Source organism: Encephalitozoon romaleae, chromosome VI (assembly GCF_000280035.1).
Source record: "Encephalitozoon romaleae SJ-2008 chromosome VI, complete sequence".
Taxonomy (NCBI): domain Eukaryota; kingdom Fungi; phylum Microsporidia; family Unikaryonidae; genus Encephalitozoon; species Encephalitozoon romaleae.
In genome coordinates, this window is record NC_024901.1 from 129,893 (window position 1) to 148,491 (window position 18,599).

Genomic DNA, 18,599 nt, shown 5'->3' on the forward strand with positions numbered 1-18,599 from the left:
GGAAGGGTCACAAAAAAGAATCTCGGCAGAGCTAAAACTCTCCAAGGAACTTCTCCGTGATTTCACGAAGAAATCCTCTTCTATCTTCAGATCTAAAATATCCAGACCCTATTACAACATAGTCAACCCCAACAACCTTCTCAATATTGGCCATTCCTATTCCTCCATCAATCCCAATTATCTTCCCGTGTTTTTGAATATCTCTTATCTTTGCTAAACAACTTTCCTGGAACTTCTGCCCTCCAAACCCTGGCCTAACACTCATTACAAGGATAAAGTCTGCATCCTCCATCTCAATCTCTTCCATTCTCGTCTCGGGATTGATTGCAATCCCAAATAATACATTCCTCTGCTTCAAATATTCCCTAACGCCTACTTTATTACTTATCTCATGATGAATTGTCACCAGAAACACCCTCTCTAGGTCTATCTGCATAACAATGTCCAGTGGGGACTCAACCATCATGTGTATGTCAAACACAAAATCATGTTCAAGAATCCTATTGATTATACAAGGTCCAAAAGTGATGTTCTTGACAAAGGTTGTATCCATGACGTCCAAATGAATGTTTGTAGCTCCATTCGCCTTTAGTTCTCTTAGCTCTTCCTCCAGCTTAGCAAAGTTACAGTCTAATATGCTTATGCCCACTCTCCTTTTTAACATCTTGGTAAGGGTCTGAAAGTAACCTAAATCCAATCAAATTTATTTATATATCAAAAGGTTGGGTCGCTGTCCTCACATGGAATCGGCTCGGAAAGAAACTTGTAAACACCAATCCTTCTTATCTTCATCTCATGGAGGTCCTGTGCTAAGCTATTGCAGCAGCAAAGACTCTTTATCGCACTTGTCTCAAAGCTCTCCTTGTATTGAAGCTTGTCCTGAACATATCTTCGTATTCCATACACACTGAATGGAACTAGAAAGAACCCGAACATGGAGAATCTTTTGTTCTTGAATATTCTTGCATATATTATCGAGGATAAGTAGCATGGACACAGGGTAGATGCTAAGCAGTATCTAGGAGAGAGTATCGGACATAGGAATGGAAGATCATAGTCCATTGGTAAAACAGGAAAGTTAAAATATATTCTTATGCAACTCTCCTATTCAAATAGGAGACAGCCCAATCAATCATAGGCTTCATTAAGGAGTAAGTCGAGGATTCCCAGGAATGTCATCCTACCCAGAACTTCCCATACACCGGCTTTCCACATACTCCACATTCGTCACCGTTTTGATATTTTCTTATTGCGCACAGGGAGCAGAAGCTATGCCCACATTCGGTAACTACTCTTTCTTTATACAGCTTCCTGCATATCCCACACAAAAGTCCTGTATCAGAAACAACAGGGCTCTCGGAGTATCCCATAGACCTGTCATGAGAGTATTTACAAGAATCTCCATATCCACAATATCCTGTTTCTCTAAAGGACTTGCAAATAATTTTATGTGTATCGACTACTTCATTGTCCTCTAGCATCCAGTAGTAAGGATGGACTAGAGAATTTTCTATATTTGTATCTTTTTCATTTCAGGTCTTCAAGCCTAATCGAATTCACCTATGGGAGGTTGATTTTGTTGTGGACCAGACAACCTTTTCCACCATTCGTATATAGAACCTGGGATACTCTTTACATTTTCCGGTATATAGGGTGCAACCCTGTTCTTGATGGCGTTTTTGAGGTTAGGAATATACTCTTGCATTACCTTCCTTGTGTAATCTGAAATAAAGGCTCTGATTTGTTCCTTTGTCACGGCAAGAATCTTATCCTTTACCTTGATCATCCGTGGCTTAATCCATATGACTATCCGCTCAGTAAGCCACTTAACAAACAAATTCTTCCATTTATTCACGATGGGATACATAGCAGGAAAGGATATGGCACATATGAGTAAAAAAGCCATGAATACCGAAAACCTTCTATGCTTGAACACAGACTTCTTCACAACCCTTCCCTCAACAGCCAATTCACATATCGCCAGTATAACACCTACCACATACGCAATCTCAGAGTAAGGCCCCTCCACACCCCCATCAGAGAAATCTGTCACAGCAGCCACTCCGATAATTAGAATAATTACAGTCGAAAATATCATCTTGGACCAATAGCTTTGTGTGGTGGAATAGTCCAATACCTCATTAACCTTCGATAGAAGATACCCCATAGATAAAACAATCACGCATCTGTCCATTCTTCTCTTGTCAGGATCAAAGGTGGTAACAACCTCTTTAAAATATAATGTTAGAATGCACATGGTCACTAACTCTACTATATTTCTGACATTAAACATCCCATTTAGAAATGACATTCTCTCCTGGATACTGGTAAAAATTCTCCAAATACAGGATCCTACATGATAAAGAAAATTTATGAACATAAGAAGCTTGATAATATGATTGATCACCTTCCCATTTATGTCTCCAAACTGTACAGTTATCATAAAGAACAAGGATACCAACGTTAATAGCTCTGCAAATATCCCCTTATCTTTTATAATCGTGACTTTGCCCTCCCCCATCTTCTTTATGCTCTATCCAAAATTTCTAATTAAATACTGGCAGGCAAATGAGAAACCTTCCTGCTCCCTTAATCTAGGGCAGGAGAATAATCTTTCAAAGGAAAATTAAGTAATGATGTTTATTCAAGACGAAACTGCTCTGTTAGACAAGTTAAGTGCCTCTGCCTGTTCTGCAAGCTCTCTAGCCCTTTGTTCTTCAATTTTCCTCTTGACAATGCAATCCTTCATGTGGAACCTATGCTTGAACAAATGCCCTTTTGCTTGCTTGTAAAACACACGGAAGTCTTCCTTAGTAATCTCTCCGCTGGCTCTCATCTCCTTTAGCATCTTCCTCATTGCACGAATCTTCTTCATCCATAGCTCCTTCTTTGGCATCCTTGCATTTGTAGTACCGAAACGTTTTCCAGGTCCCATATGCCTTCCCTTCCTTTTTGCTCTCAGCCTCTCTCGGAACCTTCCTCTGCTGGTATGCTTGTCTTGCTTCATAATAATCACGTTGTCCTTGATAAGCTGCCTAATCTGCTCTCGAGAAGTTGCACTGTTGAGTCTTTCAATCTCGTTGTTGTCCAGCCAAAGCTTATTCTTCCCACAGTTTAAAATCTCCGATGCTAAGCGTCTAATTCTCTTCTCATTCGACCTTCAAATTAAAAATGGGTCACCTCACTTACATTTTCAGGGTGCAAATTTTTTGGACTTTTGTGAATCTCTATCTCCAAAGGGTATGGGCATCCCAGGTTAAACATAAAGCTTGTTGCTTGGGTCCTCTAAGCCTCGCACCCGCACTGCCAAATATTATCGACAGTTTTGCAGTCAACAACAGCCTTCCCTAGCCTTTCGTTAACTACATTATGAACTTCGCATAACCATGCCTTGAATTCCTCGTTACTTCCGACCCTTGGAGGATGGTCCCGAAGTAACTTTTGAAAGTGTTTAGTACAATCTCCACATGGAAACACTGATGATAATAAATGGATGAAGGTTAGTGTGTCCTTCTTCTGTTGGAAGGTTGGAAATGCAGGGTATCTAGACCCCATTGTATGCAACAGTGTCCATGTAGATCTTCCAAGCCTTTCCCTTATCTCTTTTTTGCTCATCTTTCTTGTCTGGAAGTTTTCGACACCATCCATGGTGGTATCCCGAAGGAACGCGGTGGAAATCTTCTCCTCCCTACTCCTTACTATGAGCCCGTAACACCTATATAAAACCCATGCTGCTACTAATATTATCAGAATTCTTCCGTAGCTCTGCTCCTTCTTCATGTTTATGTCCTCGCCTTTCTATTTATGGGACCATATGTTTCATACTTATCAGAAGTTCTTGAAGGAAAAGATCTCTGATGGGATTGTCAAAAGAATAAATATGACACGCGAGAAGACCCCAGGTATGAAAACACTTCCAAAATTCAAGCCGTTTGTGCAGGCATGCTCTGACTGTGGAGAGACACAGAACATAATTGAAGATTACAAAAATGGATATCACGTATGTGGAAGATGTGGGTGTATTGTAGGGAACAGAATCATAGACGAAGGGAGCGAATGGAGATCATTTGGGGACAGTAATAAGGTGGATCCATGCCGTATTGGAAGTGCAAGCAATCCATATCTTGAATCCGAACAGTTAGATACGATGATAAGCACCGGGGGTGGAGTAAACTCTTATATGCTATCGAAGATCCAAATGAAGAACAGCATGAGGGGCCCTGAAAGAGCTTTGAAGCATGGTATGAACCTCATCACTGCATTTTGTGAAAGGTCGAACCTATCAAGGACGATCATTGATAGAGCACATTACATCTTTAAGAATATAGAGGAAAGAAAGCTTCTGAAAGGCAAGAATGTGGAGGGGATTGTTGCAGCCTGCATGTACATAGCATGCAGGCAAGAGGAATGCCCCAGAACATTTAAAGAGATAAGTGTGATGACTGCTGTGCAGAAAAGAGAGATAGGCAGGTGCTTCAAGCTGATATCTCCTCATCTGGAGAGAATGGCAACCATGTCTACTGAGAATATCATAGCAAGGTTCTGCTCTGATCTTAACCTAAGCATCAAAATCCAAAAGATTGCTACAGAAATAGCGAAGGCTGCACATGAGTTGGGATGCCTTGCCGGAAAGAGTCCGGATTCCATAGCTGCTGCAGTCATATACATGGTGACTAATCTGTTCCCTGAGGAAAAAAAGATCCAAAAAGATATCCAGTTCGTCACTAACGTCACAGAAGTCACAATAAAAAACACATACAAGGAACTTGTGGCCTTCAAATACGATATAATTCCTGAGAACATGGTCAATAGAGAGAGCATAGATAAGCTCCCAGGCTATTAATATGTAAGGATTGTAATTCATTAAGCGTGAAGAGATACAATAAAAGCATTAAAGATTTTTTACTTCTTTCTTGAAACACCCATAGACTTCCCACGTCTGCCATTTGACTTGGTCCTTTGTCCACGTACCTTGAGCCCGACATCAAGCCTGCATGCTCTAATGAGCTTGTTCTTCTTTCCTCTTTCAATCATCATTCTCAGATCTGCATCAAGTTTTGTGCCTATAAGATGAGATGTCGTCCCATCAATAACATCTTTTTGATGATTCATGTAGGACTCCGGAATCCCGACGCTTGCAGGGTCAAGAATTGCATCGCCAATCCTTTTCATATCTTCTTCACTCATCTCTCCAGCTCGCTTTTTCAAGTCAATCCCAAGGCGCTTGCATATAGCCGTCGAGATTCTTATTCCCACACCTCGAATCCCTGTAAGAGCAAAAGCAATCCTCTTCGTACCATCAATGTTGGTGTTATGAATACGAATAATGTACTGAACTTCAGCCGGGTCGTAGGTATAGTTCATTTAAGGGATCAAATTTTTCATTGCTCAAAAAACGCATCATGGCATACAAGACAGAAAAAGTAAGATCAGACAGTAAGAAGTAAAAGCCAAAAGTATACTTTATTCCTCCAGAATCATCTTCGTCAACTTCTCAATCCTTATCCCGGCACGCTTGTGAGAGCCTAGCCTCACCTTCAATATCTTCTGTGCCTTGTTGTTGTTCTTGGCTTCGATAAGCGAAACAACTTTCTTTTCAAGCGGAGAGAGCCCTCCTATCTCCTCAGCAACAGAAGCTGCAAGCATACGGGCCTTCCTGAATTCCTCGCTCAGCTTCTTAGGCTTTCTCTTCACGTCCGGCCTCTTAACTGGATAACGTACTCGGACTTTCTTATAAGCGTTCTTCATTGCGGGGTTGGGAAAAATTTTAATTCTACAGGGATGCAGTCCTTACAAACCAATGCTTATTGAGAGGTTCAAAGAAATAAGAAATAAGATACACGAGGATATCCACGCGGTCTCTGAGGGAGACATAAGGTTCATGAAAGATGCTTTATGCCAGCAAAGCATGACATATGGAAGGATTAAGACATATTCTGCCGAGGATAGCAAGGTTCTGGCGCTTTTTACACTGAAGTATAATGTAGCTGTTCTTCTGGACTTTATTTCCAGAAATGGAGTGGAGCTTAACAATGATACATGCATGGCATTATGTAATGTGTTGTTTGAAGGGATTCCCCAGGTATCTCCTGAATGCTCTCTAGAGATTGAAGACATAAAGTCACGGACCGACGAAGTGATTGTTGACATCCTGTGTAATATCAAGGAAGGGCTGCATGCCGAGAAGATCAAAGCATACCTAAGTGAGCAAGAAATCCCTGACGGTGTTAGTGTTAACCTTGCGGTTGTGTTTACTGCGCCGACATGGAAGTCATATGATCTTCGGGTGATCAATGAGCTAGTTCTCGGGCCTGTTCTATTGGAGCTACTCCGAAGTTTCAAAGAGTCTCTTCGGCCTCAAATAAGAGAAAGGATACTGAACTCTTGCAAGAGGAGGCTTGAGAAGGAAGGGGACAGATCGGTTGTATATCAGATATTCTATGAGCTCAACTCGACCAAGGATATTGAGCTACTTGAGATTGAAGAGGATGAGAAGGAAGAAGCATATGTTGGATTTATATATTCACTGATGGTTGATGAGGAAAGCTGCCTGAAGGGATATGAAGTTTTATCTAAAGCAAACCTCTTCAACGATTTGAGAAAAGCTCTAGAAATGATAAATGTCCTGAATCAAGCAGAGTATAAGAGAATCAGGCCCGAAGATGAAAGGCTCATTTACCACCTTATGCAGGTTATTGAGAAGCTGATGTCGACCGAGGAACAAGGGCTCGGGTTTGTAAGGCTGTATTTCATGAGGTTTATCGAGCTGTTTCTAAACACTCTTGCAGGACAAATATCATTAAGGATCAAGGGATGCATATATGAAATTCTCTCCTCGTTCATGAGAGATGAGGATTCAAGAGAAACCATCTGCGAATTTATGAGAGGAGTAGGGATATTCAACAAGGAGGCAGTCCATTCTGATTTTGAAAGGGAGCTTGGAACTAAGAACTTTGCTATGACGCCAAGTTTCCTCAAGTTCTGCACATTTCTTGAAAATGAAGAGTGTATCAGGTTTGCCATGCATGCATTCAAAAGCGAAGACCCGTTAACTGTTACCAGATGCTTTGATGTGATTGAAAGGTTTGCGGAGAGGAGGGACATGGAAAGCAAGATTAGTACTGAATTCATTATTTCACAGCTCTCTTTAATGTCCCAGCACATCCGGGTAGCAATGCTGAACAACTCACGAGTTACTAACAGAGTTGTGGAGTTTCAGCTCAGTACGAGAATTGTGATTGGAGATGTATCGATAATCAATGTGATTATGAACACTCCAAACTCAAGGTTCTTTGAGTATGTAAGACTGTTTGAAGACTTCTCATTCTTTATGAACGAAAACTTTCTGGAAAGGCTCTCTGAGAACGAGGAAGAAGGATTCAAGTATCTTTACGAAGTAACAAAAAAGAACCATGAGGCATGCAAGTTCGTAATCAATAACGAGGACTGGTTCAATGCCTATGTCAAGGACAATCCATGCGTGCAAGAAATGGCTGTTAGAATATATGAGAACCTAGTTGATTACGACATTGAAAATGTAGATGTTAGCTTTGACAGGGGGTTTATTCTCCCGGACATATCCCATCCATCTATCTTCAGAATCCTCAGTAAGCTAATCCTCTATTCTGTTTACACAAAGAAGAGCCCGTATTCAAGATACATCACGGACAAGGACTATGTTTTGGATAACACAAACATTAATGAATATTGCCTTTATATCAAATGCAGAATAGTTGTAGGAGATAATGTTGAAGACAGGATCAAATATCTTATGAAGCAGTACACAGGAATAGAGGATCTACTTGGATATTACGAAGTTGCCACTGGGGTGTCTCTGAACATCTCTTCCTCAAAGAACCTTCTAGTAAATATTGGAAAGAAAGACACAGGGATGTTCATTAATATGTTCAGCAGTGCCAGCAACTTTGAGAAGTTTCTTCTGTTCTTCTTTATTGGAGACATCAATGCAGAAAACAGCAAGGCAATCGAGGGGATAGTCAAGGAAGAAATCACGAGAATAATGGTATCCAAGTCCTCAAATCCATCAGAAAGAATGATTCTAAGGCAGTGCTTAGTAACACTTCTGTCTCTCAACAACATAGACTCTGTTGTCAGGCTGGTAGGAGAATATGATGACACCGACCTACTTCTAAAGGTTAACATAAGAAACCTTCTATGTGGAGGGTCCTACTTCAATAGCTCATTAATAATGAAGGGCTCATTGGAGCTGCAGGTCTGTGCTGTCTTCCTGCTCTACTATAAGTCTATCTGGGACTTGGCTACCCTTAGGGATTGGATCCTATATCTTAGGAGGGAATGCAAGGATAATGCCGACCTGGAGTATTTGATAAGTGACATCAAGAATAAGAACATAAGGATTGAACTCGAGTAATAAAGTGCCCTGGAATACACCTAACATGAACTTTTGCGCATACATCCTAACAAAGATAAGAAGGAGGCCAAAGCCGTTTATTTGAAAAGGGTATGGCTTCCGGTAGCAAGCCTATAAGTCAATCTAATGCTTGGCCATGCTTTCCTGCTTCTTCATCTCCCTCTGCTTCTGACGTTCTCTCAGGAAGTTCCTCTTCTTTGTTTTCAAGATCTTGATCTTGCTAAGGAGAGCTTTCCTTTCAGCTTGCTTCTGTTGTTTTATTCTCAGCCTTTGTTTGAAGGAGAGAACCGGGCTGGGACTCTTTTCCTTTTTTTCCTTCCATGCTTTCAAGTAAGTCTTGCTCATTGGTACGGTTCCTGGAAAAATATTTTTATCGTTATGGCACAAACCAAAATAGTTGTGTAGCCAAGGAAACCCTTAATAAGAAATGGACAACACTCTATACACAGCCTTTATAGGAAGAGTTGTCAAGGTGAAGATATGTGACAGCTCGGAATTCAGAGGAACATCTGTTGCGGTAGATGCATATCTCAACATATCCTTAGAGTCTGTGTCTTATATCCAGAGTGGCCAAGAACCTAGGCATTATTCCTCTCTGTTTATCAAAGGATCATACATTGATCACATAGCATTGGATGCATGATATGTTTAGAAGCGATATAGGTTCTGCATTTGTGCTTAGACAAAAAAGTGAGAATTATAAGGGAGATTTGTTTCTTTTAATCTCGTAGGCTATCTTTCTGTTCATGGTCTGGATGTTGTATCGTATGGATTCAATATCATTCATGATTCTCAGGCTTTCCCTGCGATATTCCGTGAGAAGCAGTCCTAGATATTCGATTTTCATCATTAGGTTCTCATTTTTGCTATCTGCAACCTCATGGCGAAGAAGATGCTTTTTAAGGGGATCACTACGTGTGTAGTCTTTTCCACACAGATGGCATTCAAAAGGCCTTTCCCCGGTATGCCTCCGTGCATGTGCAAGAAGGGCGTGCTTACTAACCTGGGCCTCTCCATATCTTTGGCAACCCCTCCACAAACACTTTGCCTCATCGTTCTTCTCTATATGAGAGAGTAGATGGTCTCTTACGTTGTCTTCAATATCTTTCTGGCATCCCTCCCATTCGCACTTCATTGTTAGGAGGGCTAATGAAAGCAAAACCTCTTTCCTCAAAATAAAACAACACTTTATTTCATCACTCCATAACTTACATTCTATACAGCTCATTGTACTTTTTGTAGGCTTGTATCTCAGAATCATATTCACCCATACGTACTCTCTCCTTGGATTCCCGGATTCTTTGTCTTAGCAGCCTGATTCTTGTTCTGTCAAATATAATACCCCCAATAGTCCCATTTGTGGCATTTGGCCCGTCCTTAGATGTCCCTCCCTGTTTATTCAGAACTTTCCTCCCGATTCTCTTTCTTGCCCTCCTGGAGCTACTCTTGATCAGTAAACAAGATGTTTGGAATAAGTTAGACTCCACGTTCTCCAAGTCCCTTTCCAGCTCATTTCTTTTGCAATAAAGACTGCATAAAACTTCTAGTAGATAAAGCTCTTTCCACATTCTTTCTACTTTCTCCTTGGAAAGCTCCTCACTTCTTCTGCTTCTTCTGTTGGGCTTGATGATTCTTTTTCTAAAGCATACATAGGCAAGCGGACTAAAGTTCTCGTTCCTGATTAATACTCTGGATGATAACATCTTAATAAGCCCTTCCTTACCTTCCACAAGTCTTTGTTCCCGAGATAAAGTACACAACAGCTTGTAAAATTCCTCTTCGCTTATTCCGCGCTCTCTGCATATTTTTTTGTCTTCATCACTTAGCAGATACTTATTCTCTGCATCTCCGCTCCATTCTACATACCTACGCCTAGGGGTATATCTGCCATATGCTTCCCGTGCAGGATTGTACACCTCAACTATAACCGGAATAGGAATACTTCCCTTTTCTCCCTCCATTATCTTCTTCAGATGAAGCTCCTTCTCTTCGTCCGCCTCCATTCCTGTATCAAGCGATGGAGGAATGTATTCCTCTAGGGATGATGCTTCGGAAACACCGGGCTTGTATATAGAATATGGTTGACTGTTGTCTATTTTCACGTTTCTCTTTCTTTTGTACGCCATGGATAAATTTTCAAAGGTTGTGTTTAAACCACAAACAAAGTTGTGTTCTATTTGGCGAAATACACTACCAATAGACTTTGAGGCCCTTTAATGCAAAAAGCAATAGAACTGGTTACATCGGAGATAAGAAGCACACACGACTCAGAAGCCATAGAGAGGTGGTATCTTTCGTACCTTGAAAGGAAAGCATGTCCAGAAAGTATGTTTGGAGATGTTCTGTCCATTACCATGCCTGATATCGAGAGCTCAGACATATTAAAATCCACAGCTATGCTTTTTGAAGCATCACAAAAGGCAACCGACGAGATGTCCTTAAGAAGTATAAGCCATTCATATGAAAATTCGATGGAAATAATCTCAATCTTCACCATATACAACTCGATTTTCCCAATAATCGAAAGACACATCAAAGATAAGATTTTAGGAAGCAAGGTTGTGGATGTTTATAACGATGCAAGTATGCATCTAAATGGGCCCAGGGAGGGGACTCAAGAGATTCTAGAAGGAAGAAGGAGGTTTTTCTTCGACTTCTATATTCCTGTCAAAATATACCTTGTGTGTACAGGAAAGAGTCATGAGATAAAAGATAAGGAGAAGAAGTTTGTTATGATGTATTTGGCCAAAAAGAGGGGGGATGGATGGTGTGAGGCACATACAAACCAGTTTTACGAGGAAATGTCAAATGGAGAGGAGAAGGTCCGTAAAGCATTGGAGTTTCTTTTCAGCAAGGCATACTAGGCTTGCAAACTTGGAGACAGTACAGATATTGAAAATTCGGATGATTTTTTGCCCCATGACCATGGAGGTTAATAGCAAGGATGAGGAAAGTCTTACCTCCTTTAAAAGGAATCTCAGGAAGATGATTCTGCTAGAGGAAGAGGGTAGAAGGAGAAGAGAAAGCCAGAGCACCCGGAAGCTGGTTTCTATAAGGGTTGGAAAGATTGAGGGAATAATGAAGGAACCTGGGAGAAAAATTGTGAAAGAAAAAAGAAGGGTATTTGAAGGACCAAAGATGGAATATGAGCAAGAGGGAAAAGTAAAAGAAAGAATAAAGGGCTTTGACAGCCGAGGGATGGCGATGGAGGAAAAGGCCCTAGAAGAAGAAGGTACCAAGGACTTTGTTTGTTTGGAAGAAAAGGGAAGTAATATACAAGAGGAAATATTAGAGGAACGTGTGACAGAAAATAAGAGCATCAAAGATGAGAGGTCAAGGATTGTGGAGGAATGTAAGTCAAGTGTCGAGAAGGAGTTTTGTGAGGTTGGGCCCAAATATAAGGATGAATGTGTGGATGAGGAGTGTTTCAAAGAGATTTCTGTTGAGGACATCAAAAAGAGCCTTTTGGCAGAGCTGGATGAAGACAAGGAAAGTGATATGGATATCATAAACACAGTGGTGAAGTCTGAAAACCCGATGCAACCTGCACAAGAGGTGATATACGTTGATAATGAAAGTACTCCTCAGGAGGTAGAGAAGAGTCCATACGGCGTAGGATGTAATATATATTCTTATGATACCCATTACAAAATCTCTGATCTGTCCAAAGGAAATCTTGGGATTCTGTCACCTTCCGATGAAAAGGGCCCTTGCACTCATACAAGTAGTACCTCGGATCATGCAAAAGAACTCAGGGATGGGCATTCAGAAGCCGAGATTGTGACCTATCAGGATCCCGAAGAGGAGAGGAACGAGAGGGGATGGTTTTCCTCTATATTTGGATCTATTTTTTCGATCTGCTGTATTAAGTAGAAATAAAGAGTTGTAATGGTTTTATCTGAAGATTATATAAGTTCCTATATGTAAGCTCTAAGCAATAAAATTTATAAGTGAAAATTGTAGCCCTGAAATGGTTGATGGAAGGAAGGTGCTGTTTGCAAGGTCTTCGAAATCAAACAATCTGAGCATGGGGATTGTGGGACTTCCAAATGTAGGCAAGTCTACCCTGTTCAACTTTCTTACCAGAAACAACGTTCCTGCAGAAAACTATCCGTTTTGTACAATTGACCCCTCTGAGGGACGTGTGGAGATCCAAGACGAGAGAGTGGAGGCCCTGGCAGAGAAGTATATGCCCCATAATGTCGTAAGAGCATACTTGAGTGTGACGGATATAGCAGGGCTGGTGAAGGGAGCAAGTACCGGTGTTGGACTTGGGAATCATTTTTTGGACAATATCAGAAATGTGGACGGGATCTTCCATGTTGTAAGGTGCTTTGAGGATCCGGAAGTAGCACATTTTGAAGATGGGGTAGATCCGATAAGGGATATAGAAATAGTCAACGAAGAACTAAGGCTTAAGGATTATGAGACGTTGGTTCGGCATGAAGAGAAGATGTCGAAGGATATGAAGTCAAAGCCTTCTGACAAGAAGTTGAAAGACCAGGTTGCACTAGTCAAAAGACTTGTAGAGATACTAAAAAATGATTGGGTAAATAAGCATGAGTTTAATGAGGAGGAGATTGAATACATCAGTACTCTGAATCTACTTACAGTGAAGAATGTGGTGTACCTTGCCAACATCAGTGAGAAGGATTACGAGATGCGTCGTGCAAACAAGCATTTGCGAGCTGTTATGAAATACTCTGATGATGTAATTGTATTCAGTGCTGCATATGAGAGCAACCATGAATCCAAAGTGTTTTTAGATAAGCTTGTCAAGAAAGGTTATGAGTCTTTAGACCTCATCAACTTCTTCACTGTGGGAAAGGATGAGGTTAGGAGTTGGACAATAAGAAGAGGGATAAATGCACCTTCGGCAGGAGCAGTGATTCATTCCGACTTTAAGAAGTACTTCGTAATGGCCGAGGTCATGTCTTTTGAAGATTTCAAGGCTTATGGAAGTGAGGCTGAAGTGAAGAGGGCCGGGAAATATCACCAAAGGGGAAAGACTTATGTCGTTAATGATGGGGACATAATCCTCTTCAAAGTAAATCCGCCTAAGTCCGTGGGGAAGAAGAAATGAATATCTCCTGACGATTAAATAGAATTTATTTAGGTTTCTATGTGTATACACAATTAGAAGAAATAGAATTCAAAGTCATCGACTTCTTTTGTCTTTTCTTGCACCTGTTCTTCAGGTTTATGAGCTTCCTTCCCGTCTATCTTCTTGAGAATGTCCCGAAGCCTTTCTATGAGTTCATTCTTCTTTCCGGTGTGATTCAGTCCAAATTCCTTCATAAGGCTCTTGAGCTGCTGGACTGTGACATTGTTGAAATCAAGCTCATTGATCGAGTTCCTGAAGTTCTGGACAACTTCCTTGAACTCATCTGTGACTCCCTTGTTTGAATTAAGGAACAACGGGAATATAGAATTTCCATTGCTCCTTTCCGGGGAGCTCCTCCTCATTGCTCCAAGATACACTTTCTGGCTGTCATCTACCCCTTGAATAAAATCTAGACTTGAGTATTTTGATGGATGGACAATCCCAGGATGTATTCCTTGATTGCTTTTTATGTATTGCCACAAAAGAGGATTGCTTTTCCTCTTCTTCCTATTCATCCACACATTACCCTGAACAGGTGTATCCATATATCTTTGCTGGAAATGGGTCCTAAAAGTAGGGCCTCCTGGAAATAGCGAGGCCGTCATTCTTCTATCATAGTCCATTCCTTCTGAGCTTCCAGATACTTTTTGGTTATTTACATGAGAAGCTTGGTCTTGATTAAATTCACGATCCATAAACACTTGGGACGAGGGAAATCCGCCATTAACATATGGGTGGCTTCTTGGCCCTTCTGGAATATGCATTCTGGGGATCTCACTGGATGTATAAGGGTTTGCTCTTCTTTCATAAAAAGAATGTCGTTCACTACCAGGCAATCCCTCGTGGTAAGGATCTACACCCATTCTCATTTGAAAATGCTCGTTACGAAATCTCTGATTTAGTTCATTGATGCTTTGGCCTTCTTGATACAAAGGGTGTGCTGAGTCTCCATGAGGCCTTCCTTCCTGGATACTTTTATTCAAAGATTCATGCCTACCATATTCTTCTTTGGCCTTAGAAAAGTCCTGTTGAAAACCCCATGAAGAATGGGAGCCAAGAGGTATGGAGTTGCTGAACATATCTTCTCTGAAAAGTCTTCTATTTACTTCTGAAAGGCTGTTATCCTGAGGGCCACCGGTCTCGGCTTTGAATTCCTGGAGAAAGGACGAAAGCTCTGAGATATTCTGCTCGTTTCTATTCTTTCTATTGGGGTACGAAGACTCTTTGTCGGTGGAAGGAGATCCAATACCCTCAATGCCGCTTAATTCACTAAAATTATAAGATTCTATGCCCTTTACATTTTGAACATTACCTGAATTCATACCACTGTTACAAACCTCATTTGAAGAAAAACCTTTTGTTCTAGAAAACGGCTTGTTGAACTCAAGAAAGCTGGCCATGCTACTGGGAGAGTTGTTGGCAACATCTCCCTGCAGGTATTCATTAGATGCAGAATTTTGTAGTCTTTGAAATTCATTTAGGGATAGTTGATCTCCTTGGTTTATAAATTGATGATACCCATATTTGTTTTTGTTTCCAAAATCATTTTGAGACTGATTGAAGTTTAGAAAAGACTCTACATCCCTCTTCCGAGGCCGCCCTCTCGATGGAATCTCTATAGGCTTGCCATTGTGGTCGTCTTCCATCTTGTCTCCTTTTTCTATACATCGTTTTCTTTTAAATGTTTTAGGTCTTCTGTTTCATTTCCTACAAATAGGATCTTGAGACTTCATTTGTAACCAGTAAGGCACAGCCTCATCCCCAAGCCTTCACCTCCAAGGGGGGAGAGTACAAGGTCAAAAAAGCTGGTTTGTTTATGAATAGTAATGTTTGGAGAAGAGGAAAAGGTTTATATGCTTCTTGAGTTAGAAAAAATCAAAGAGGTAAGCATTCCGCATCTGTATGTGTTTCCCACGGGTTCTCTGGAATTCACATGTGCAATGTTCAAGGGCTCTGGGTATACAACCTTCAAGATAGTGAAGTACAAAATTTATGAAAAGTGGAAGGTTCTACTAGATGAAGAATGTAATAAAGAGCCAAGCGCAATACCCAGTGCATGTGATGCATATACAACACTCCAAGAGATTGTAAAAGTACTAAGAAGTTATTCCAATGCTAAGATATTCGAAAAGCCTAAAGGCGTCTTTCCATTTATCTCTAAGGGCCCCATCGATAGAAAAAGAAACATCTCAGCACTTCTGCTTTTCATCGAAAACAAGTGTCTCAAAAAGAATAGCAACGGGCAGAAGTCTGCTATTCAATTAAAGGAAGAGGTTCAATAGATAATAAGGATGTTTAATCATGCCAACCCTTTCTCCTTCAGAAGTGACTCCTCAACTCTTTTCCTAAGCCTCAGCTTGAATCTGTCAAAATCATTAGTTGTGTCTTCCGTGAAAGTGCTTTCTGGAATGAGATCTCCTATCTCCTCTGCACTAAGGCCCTTGATGTCGAATGATTCCTCCTCAAGGTGGAGGTTGGATATAGAACACATCTCTCTCTCTCCATCTTTTCTTTGAATAAGCACAAAGGTTGCATCGATGACTCCAACAATTATACCATATGTATGCCTTTTTTCTTTCAATGCAGGTGTCACAATCCTTCCCAGTTTTATTGTTCTCTAAAGTTAGCCAGAGATATATCCACTTACCATTTTTAGGGCAAAATTTTGTAGTGATTTAACCGAGGGAAGGCCACGGGCTACATCCCCTGCAACTCACATGAAGATAACAGACTTGCAGAACGAGGTAAACCACCTCCTGTTTCTCTACTTCACGTCAATAGGTGTTATCCAGAGGGATGCAGGACTAAGTGACGTTTATGAAAAGATGGAGGAGCTTAAGAAGGAGATTGAAGACTGTAGGAAAAGGATAATCCGGCTCATAGACTCTGAAGAAGCAGATGTTGAACTATGTAGCGACTATAGAGAAATAATTTCCGAAGGAAAGGAGTTTGTAAAGGATGGGGTGAGCTTTCTCGATAAACTTCTGAGGAGGGACAGTGGTTCGGGTAACTGTTAACACAGGGGATTTTGGGCTGCCCTTAAAATGGTTATTAAAATTTCTACTGGAGATGACGAAAGTATTGAATTTGATGCCGAGAATCCTCCTCTTGGCTCGAAGTTTGATGAACTATTAAAGGTTCTAGAGGATGGTAAGGTCCCTGTATCCGTACAATACAAAATAACGCATGGATATAGAAGACATCCAGAGCTTGCTATGAAAATACTCGATCAATTGAGTAGAATGGATGACAAGGATTATAACACTTTGTTGCTTCTCCTTGCATGCAAGCTCCAGGCTGGAATGGATGGGATTGATGTGGTACAAAGGATGGAGCTCTTTGAGTCTCCTGTATTTGATATTCTTAAAGGATTTGCTTCTCTAAGGAAGAAAAGCTATGATGGTGCGCTGTTTCTGTTTGGAAAGGCAAGGTTTTCTCTTGGGATCCAGATATGCAATTATTATCTCGGAAGTATTGGGGAGGCCAAAAGGTTCGATGACAAAGTTTTGAAGGGATATTGCCTTCTAAGGGAAGCCAAAGGTAATGAAGATCTCGACGAAGTTAGGCGATTGTTTAGGGATGCAGGCAAGAAAGACCTTTTGTTTGGACTTGGGTTTGGGGATGAATATGAAGACAAGGAGAATATTGATGTGAAGATGAGACTAGTGGGAGAACTCGTCGACAGAGAAGAATTTTCAAAAGCACAAGAAATGATGGAAACCATGCCGAAGTGCGCTGAGGTTCTATATTTAAGAGGAAAGATAGAACACAAGAAAGGGGATCTTGAGAATGCGAAGAAATATTACATGGAAAGTCTTGGGTATGATAGAAGCTTTTTTAAGAGCGAGTACAATCTTCAGAGAATAGTTCAGGATAAGATAGGGGGAGGTTACTATCCATGCAGTGAGTTCTGCGACTTCAAGGCCTACCTCAGCCTCAAGAATGAAACAAGTGACATGAATCTGGACGGGTGCAGCGAGGACTTTCGAAATGTAATACTAGCCGTGGTTGGGGATGGGATGAGAAGAACAGACACTCTGGTAAGAAGGTACATGAAGCTTATAGGAAATCCATGGATCGAGAATTTTGTGGTTATGAACAATATCGGATATTCCCTATGTAGGAATGTAAGACCTTTTGAAGAATACGAGGAAAAGCTAGAAGGGAACGATAGGTTTCTTATTGGATCTATCGGGATAGACAGAGAAGATCGAAGATGTTTGATTGATGGAAAGATGATTGAGGACAGAGTAAAGGAAGCAGAGAAGTACCTTCTCAGGGCATTAGACGAGTGTCCCGATGAATACAAGGAGGTGATAAGATATAACCTTGGATATGTAATGGAAGACAGAGAGTTACTAACGGAGCTATCATTAAAAGAAGCAAGGCAACTCCTGTCAGTTGAAGGAGAAGGGATATCTTCCATCCCCAACGAACTTGAACTGGTAGGCTTCTACCACATGAAAAGAAAAGAATTCAAGCTAGCAAAAAAGATATTCCAGAAGCTTGACACATTGTACAGCAGCATTGGACTTGGGAATATATATATTAGAGGCTTCTGCAAGGACAAGGACAGTTCTGCATTGGGAAAAGCCATGAAAGCGTTTTCAAGGGGGCTTAAGTCTTATTATTGTGGAAATGGGGTTGGAATATGTCTTGCACTGAAAGGAAGGCTAGAAGAGGCTATCAATATTTTTAATAATGTGGCGATTGACTGGGCAGGAGGATATGTAAATCTTGGGAATGCCTTGATTCTTTGTAAAAGATACAAGGAGGCCATGGATGTTTTTTCGAAGATTTCCTTGATGAGGTATTCTCGTGAAATGCTTGAAAAACTTTGCAAGGTTGTTCATGAGATTGACGGATATAGATTGTGCATGGATGCCGGAATACCTGGTGCCAAAGAAAAGTTGTTTGAGCTCCTGGTTGAGCAGAACCGTTTAGAAGAGGCGGAGAAGCTGAGGGTCTTAGACCAAAGGCTTATGAAAATGTATGATGAAAAGAAAGAAGAGGAAAGGAGAAGGAAGGCTGAGTTAAAGAGGAAAGCCGAGGAAATGAGGGAATATAGGAAGAGAAGAAGATAAGCCCGATTAAATCTCTAAA

General features: G+C 40.9%; 21 protein-coding genes across 21 annotated transcripts; 9 read left to right on the top strand and 12 right to left on the bottom strand.

Moving 5' to 3' along the window:
• Positions 1-31: 31 nt before the first annotated feature.
• On the bottom strand, positions 32-664 carry EROM_060990 (D-ribulose 5 phosphate 3 epimerase; the record flags this gene model as incomplete). The annotated part of the gene is made up of 1 exon (XM_009266413.1): positions 32-664. One exon carries the CDS (start codon positions 662-664, stop codon positions 32-34), a length of 633 nt encoding a protein of 210 aa, XP_009264688.1.
• A 50-nt stretch (positions 665-714) lies between these two features.
• Positions 715-1,062, bottom strand: EROM_061000 (hypothetical protein; the record flags this gene model as incomplete). The annotated part of the gene is made up of 1 exon (XM_009266414.1): positions 715-1,062. The coding sequence occupies one exon, from the start codon at positions 1,060-1,062 to the stop codon at positions 715-717; it is 348 nt and encodes a 115-aa protein (XP_009264689.1).
• A 113-nt stretch (positions 1,063-1,175) lies between these two features.
• Positions 1,176-1,481, bottom strand: EROM_061010 (putative zinc finger domain-containing protein; the record flags this gene model as incomplete). Its single annotated transcript, XM_009266415.1, has 1 exon — positions 1,176-1,481. One exon carries the CDS (start codon positions 1,479-1,481, stop codon positions 1,176-1,178), a length of 306 nt encoding a protein of 101 aa, XP_009264690.1.
• A 65-nt stretch (positions 1,482-1,546) lies between these two features.
• EROM_061020 (hypothetical protein) lies at positions 1,547-2,521 on the bottom strand (the record flags this gene model as incomplete). Its single annotated transcript, XM_009266416.1, has 1 exon — positions 1,547-2,521. One exon carries the CDS (start codon positions 2,519-2,521, stop codon positions 1,547-1,549), a length of 975 nt encoding a protein of 324 aa, XP_009264691.1.
• A 123-nt stretch (positions 2,522-2,644) lies between these two features.
• EROM_061030 (60S ribosomal protein L19) lies at positions 2,645-3,191 on the bottom strand (the record flags this gene model as incomplete). The annotated part of the gene is made up of 2 exons (XM_009266417.1): positions 2,645-3,158; positions 3,190-3,191. Coding segments are annotated over 2 exons (516 nt in total).
• Positions 3,192-3,285: 94 nt separating this feature from the next.
• EROM_061040 (mitochondrial sulfhydryl oxidase) lies at positions 3,286-3,780 on the bottom strand (the record flags this gene model as incomplete). Its single annotated transcript, XM_009266418.1, has 1 exon — positions 3,286-3,780. The coding sequence occupies one exon, from the start codon at positions 3,778-3,780 to the stop codon at positions 3,286-3,288; it is 495 nt and encodes a 164-aa protein (XP_009264693.1).
• A 124-nt stretch (positions 3,781-3,904) lies between these two features.
• Positions 3,905-4,843, top strand: EROM_061050 (transcription initiation factor TFIIB subunit Brf1; the record flags this gene model as incomplete). Its single annotated transcript, XM_009266419.1, has 1 exon — positions 3,905-4,843. One exon carries the CDS (start codon positions 3,905-3,907, stop codon positions 4,841-4,843), a length of 939 nt encoding a protein of 312 aa, XP_009264694.1.
• A 59-nt stretch (positions 4,844-4,902) lies between these two features.
• EROM_061060 (30S ribosomal protein S13P) lies at positions 4,903-5,364 on the bottom strand (the record flags this gene model as incomplete). The annotated part of the gene is made up of 1 exon (XM_009266420.1): positions 4,903-5,364. One exon carries the CDS (start codon positions 5,362-5,364, stop codon positions 4,903-4,905), a length of 462 nt encoding a protein of 153 aa, XP_009264695.1.
• Positions 5,365-5,463: 99 nt separating this feature from the next.
• On the bottom strand, positions 5,464-5,748 carry EROM_061070 (60S ribosomal protein L36; the record flags this gene model as incomplete). Its single annotated transcript, XM_009266421.1, has 1 exon — positions 5,464-5,748. One exon carries the CDS (start codon positions 5,746-5,748, stop codon positions 5,464-5,466), a length of 285 nt encoding a protein of 94 aa, XP_009264696.1.
• Positions 5,749-5,800: 52 nt separating this feature from the next.
• On the top strand, positions 5,801-8,392 carry EROM_061080 (hypothetical protein; the record flags this gene model as incomplete). The annotated part of the gene is made up of 1 exon (XM_009266422.1): positions 5,801-8,392. One exon carries the CDS (start codon positions 5,801-5,803, stop codon positions 8,390-8,392), a length of 2,592 nt encoding a protein of 863 aa, XP_009264697.1.
• A 427-nt stretch (positions 8,393-8,819) lies between these two features.
• Positions 8,820-9,035, top strand: EROM_061090 (U6-snRNA associated small nuclear ribonucleoprotein; the record flags this gene model as incomplete). Its single annotated transcript, XM_009266423.1, has 1 exon — positions 8,820-9,035. The coding sequence occupies one exon, from the start codon at positions 8,820-8,822 to the stop codon at positions 9,033-9,035; it is 216 nt and encodes a 71-aa protein (XP_009264698.1).
• A 54-nt stretch (positions 9,036-9,089) lies between these two features.
• On the bottom strand, positions 9,090-9,527 carry EROM_061100 (hypothetical protein; the record flags this gene model as incomplete). Its single annotated transcript, XM_009266424.1, has 1 exon — positions 9,090-9,527. One exon carries the CDS (start codon positions 9,525-9,527, stop codon positions 9,090-9,092), a length of 438 nt encoding a protein of 145 aa, XP_009264699.1.
• A 73-nt stretch (positions 9,528-9,600) lies between these two features.
• Positions 9,601-10,518, bottom strand: EROM_061110 (hypothetical protein; the record flags this gene model as incomplete). Its single annotated transcript, XM_009266425.1, has 1 exon — positions 9,601-10,518. The coding sequence occupies one exon, from the start codon at positions 10,516-10,518 to the stop codon at positions 9,601-9,603; it is 918 nt and encodes a 305-aa protein (XP_009264700.1).
• A 90-nt stretch (positions 10,519-10,608) lies between these two features.
• Positions 10,609-11,256, top strand: EROM_061120 (hypothetical protein; the record flags this gene model as incomplete). Its single annotated transcript, XM_009266426.1, has 1 exon — positions 10,609-11,256. The coding sequence occupies one exon, from the start codon at positions 10,609-10,611 to the stop codon at positions 11,254-11,256; it is 648 nt and encodes a 215-aa protein (XP_009264701.1).
• A 40-nt stretch (positions 11,257-11,296) lies between these two features.
• EROM_061130 (hypothetical protein) lies at positions 11,297-12,265 on the top strand (the record flags this gene model as incomplete). Its single annotated transcript, XM_009266427.1, has 1 exon — positions 11,297-12,265. One exon carries the CDS (start codon positions 11,297-11,299, stop codon positions 12,263-12,265), a length of 969 nt encoding a protein of 322 aa, XP_009264702.1.
• Positions 12,266-12,362: 97 nt separating this feature from the next.
• EROM_061140 (putative GTP-binding protein) lies at positions 12,363-13,475 on the top strand (the record flags this gene model as incomplete). The annotated part of the gene is made up of 1 exon (XM_009266428.1): positions 12,363-13,475. The coding sequence occupies one exon, from the start codon at positions 12,363-12,365 to the stop codon at positions 13,473-13,475; it is 1,113 nt and encodes a 370-aa protein (XP_009264703.1).
• Positions 13,476-13,528: 53 nt separating this feature from the next.
• On the bottom strand, positions 13,529-15,142 carry EROM_061150 (hypothetical protein; the record flags this gene model as incomplete). The annotated part of the gene is made up of 1 exon (XM_009266429.1): positions 13,529-15,142. The coding sequence occupies one exon, from the start codon at positions 15,140-15,142 to the stop codon at positions 13,529-13,531; it is 1,614 nt and encodes a 537-aa protein (XP_009264704.1).
• Positions 15,143-15,349: 207 nt separating this feature from the next.
• EROM_061160 (hypothetical protein) lies at positions 15,350-15,778 on the top strand (the record flags this gene model as incomplete). The annotated part of the gene is made up of 1 exon (XM_009266430.1): positions 15,350-15,778. The coding sequence occupies one exon, from the start codon at positions 15,350-15,352 to the stop codon at positions 15,776-15,778; it is 429 nt and encodes a 142-aa protein (XP_009264705.1).
• Positions 15,779-15,795: 17 nt separating this feature from the next.
• Positions 15,796-16,146, bottom strand: EROM_061170 (hypothetical protein; the record flags this gene model as incomplete). The annotated part of the gene is made up of 2 exons (XM_009266431.1): positions 15,796-16,113; positions 16,144-16,146. The coding sequence occupies 2 exons, from the start codon at positions 16,144-16,146 to the stop codon at positions 15,796-15,798; spliced, it is 321 nt and encodes a 106-aa protein (XP_009264706.1).
• A 67-nt stretch (positions 16,147-16,213) lies between these two features.
• Positions 16,214-16,513, top strand: EROM_061180 (hypothetical protein; the record flags this gene model as incomplete). The annotated part of the gene is made up of 1 exon (XM_009266432.1): positions 16,214-16,513. The coding sequence occupies one exon, from the start codon at positions 16,214-16,216 to the stop codon at positions 16,511-16,513; it is 300 nt and encodes a 99-aa protein (XP_009264707.1).
• Positions 16,514-16,540: 27 nt separating this feature from the next.
• Positions 16,541-18,580, top strand: EROM_061190 (hypothetical protein; the record flags this gene model as incomplete). Its single annotated transcript, XM_009266433.1, has 1 exon — positions 16,541-18,580. The coding sequence occupies one exon, from the start codon at positions 16,541-16,543 to the stop codon at positions 18,578-18,580; it is 2,040 nt and encodes a 679-aa protein (XP_009264708.1).
• Positions 18,581-18,599: the final 19 nt, after the last annotated feature.